Source organism: Austrofundulus limnaeus, unplaced genomic scaffold, assembly GCF_001266775.1.
Source record: "Austrofundulus limnaeus strain Quisiro unplaced genomic scaffold, Austrofundulus_limnaeus-1.0 Scaffold876, whole genome shotgun sequence".
NCBI lineage: Eukaryota > Metazoa > Chordata > Actinopteri > Cyprinodontiformes > Rivulidae > Austrofundulus > Austrofundulus limnaeus.
In genome coordinates this window covers 98,969-100,976 of record NW_013953278.1, presented here as the reverse complement: position 1 = coordinate 100,976, position 2,008 = coordinate 98,969, and the positions used below count along the sequence as shown (strand labels likewise).

Sequence of the window (2,008 nt, the reverse complement as noted above, 5' to 3'; positions counted from 1 at the left end):
ACTTCAGACTGTCCCGACTGTGCCCCCTAGTGGTCTCAAAGAATGACTTCAGACTGTCCCGACTGTGCCCCCTAGTGGTCTCAAAGAATGACTTCAGACTGTCCCGACTGTGCCCCCTAGTGGTCCCATAGATTGGCTTCAGACTGTCCCGACTGTGCCCCCTAGTGGTCCCATAGATTGGCTTCAGACTGTCCCAACTGTGCCCCCTAGTGGTCCCATAGATTGGCTTCAGACTGTCCCAACTGTGCCCCCTAGTGGTCCCATAGATTGGCTTCAGACTGTTTACCTACTAATACGTTGGGAGGCAACAGTCTGCCTTACTCTGGTCTACTTTAACCCCAACCCAGTTCATTTTCTCTAAAATTAACCTTAGTGGCTTTGTGCCTCATATTAACCAGATGAAGCCATTCTATGGGACTAATAACCGCTGATAACGTCCATTTAATGGACTGATAACATCTGCAGCAGGTGCTCTAACCCTTCGAATCTAAACGTGGTTTTTTTTTGTCTCTTTAGCTCGATGAACGGTATCTGTTTTGGAGACTGAAACATTTGAATCTAAACATGTTTTTTTTGTCCACTCAGAGGCAGAGAACGGTGTACAGGCTGACGCTCGTGAAGGCCTGGAACGTGGAGGAGATGCAGGCCTACTCTGAGCTGATCGCTTTGGGTCAGCCGGACTTCATCGAAGTGAAGGTAGGACTCTCCGTCGACTCTAAAATCTAAAATCTATTTCTTCATTAAAGTTTGAAAGCACAGAGCTCTGATCGTACCCGCTGWGTGAAGCTGAACGATGTCACTCAATGGAAGATGATTTTAAATATCGAAGGTTTCCGGGTCTTGTGTTCGGTCCTCTGCGGAGCTGTAGTTCACTCCAGGGTTGTGCACCACGCTGACCTTATCGTGATGGTTTGGTGAGCTCTGTATTAATAGTGTGGGAAGTGGCACCTGGTGGCACTTTGAGCTGCAGTTGTTGTGGTAACCAACGAGCCTGAGCCCAGGTTTATTATTCAGAGCATCACATAAAGCTACGATCCCATTAGAGCAGAGGGGGAAACGTCCTGCCTTTCTCCAGAATATGATAATAATTGATCCAGAATCCAATCTGAGAGAACGTTTAAAGGATGTAAACAGTTTCTGAAGTTATAAAGAGTTTTCAGCAGAGATGAAACAATAATCASTTCTGTGACTCGAAGCTTTGCTCTCGTGTCCCGCTGCAGCTGTCTGTCACTTTAAACATCCTGATAAAAGAGAGAGACTCAGGTGAAAAGACCTGCCACAGCCTCGGTTACTATTCATGAAGCAGCTCTGCCCACGCAGAGCTCAACACAAGAAAACCTGCCCTCATTTATAATCCAGAGCTGCCTGACGAGAACTTCACTTTTTCCTCAGTAATTATTTCTTTCTGTCACTTCCAACAGAGTCTGACTGAACCAACGAGTGCTTTGCTTCTAGCATTAGCTTGTTAGCAGTGATCTGAGGACTGTTCTGATCCGTCTGCAGGAAATAAACAATAACATTAAAGATTAAAGACCAGCCTGATGGACCTGAGTTTGTATCGATCAAGATAAATCTGTTGGAACGAATGGAAAGAAAAAAAAGTCAGGTTCAATAAGCAGTAGAGTTTTATTTTGAAAAAAAAAAAAATGTTTTGTTCTTTGAGGGCTTACCTGCCTCCCAGCATGGTGCCGTGATAAAACAAACAAGATCAAACTCTTGTAATTAGTCCCCTGATGCCTCTTTGTTTGTGTGCTCACTGAGAAACTGGCTGAGAGATGCAGATTATTGGACCATTATTTTCAGGCTTGTTGAGAAACAAGATGTAGCTAAAACAGATCATCACAACAGAGGGAGACTTCTAAAGAACTCGTGATGTCTCCAGCCTGATACTCGATGTTTTTACACAGGGATCATTGGGCCTCATGCAAGAACCGTTCGTACGCACAGATTTGTTCTTAAGTTGTGCGTACGAGTGATTTAGGAGAATTTGTGGCATTCACCAATGTTT

General features: G+C 44.6%; 1 protein-coding gene across 1 annotated transcript in view; it reads left to right on the top strand.

Moving 5' to 3' along the window:
• Positions 1-2,008, top strand: part of tyw1 (tRNA-yW synthesizing protein 1 homolog (S. cerevisiae)) — a gene marked incomplete in the record, with an annotated part of 43,161 nt that overhangs the window by 29,359 nt on the left and 11,794 nt on the right. Inside the window, 1 exon segment of the mRNA XM_014029260.1 lies at positions 586-696. Coding sequence (XP_013884714.1) covers positions 586-696 — 111 coding nt within the window.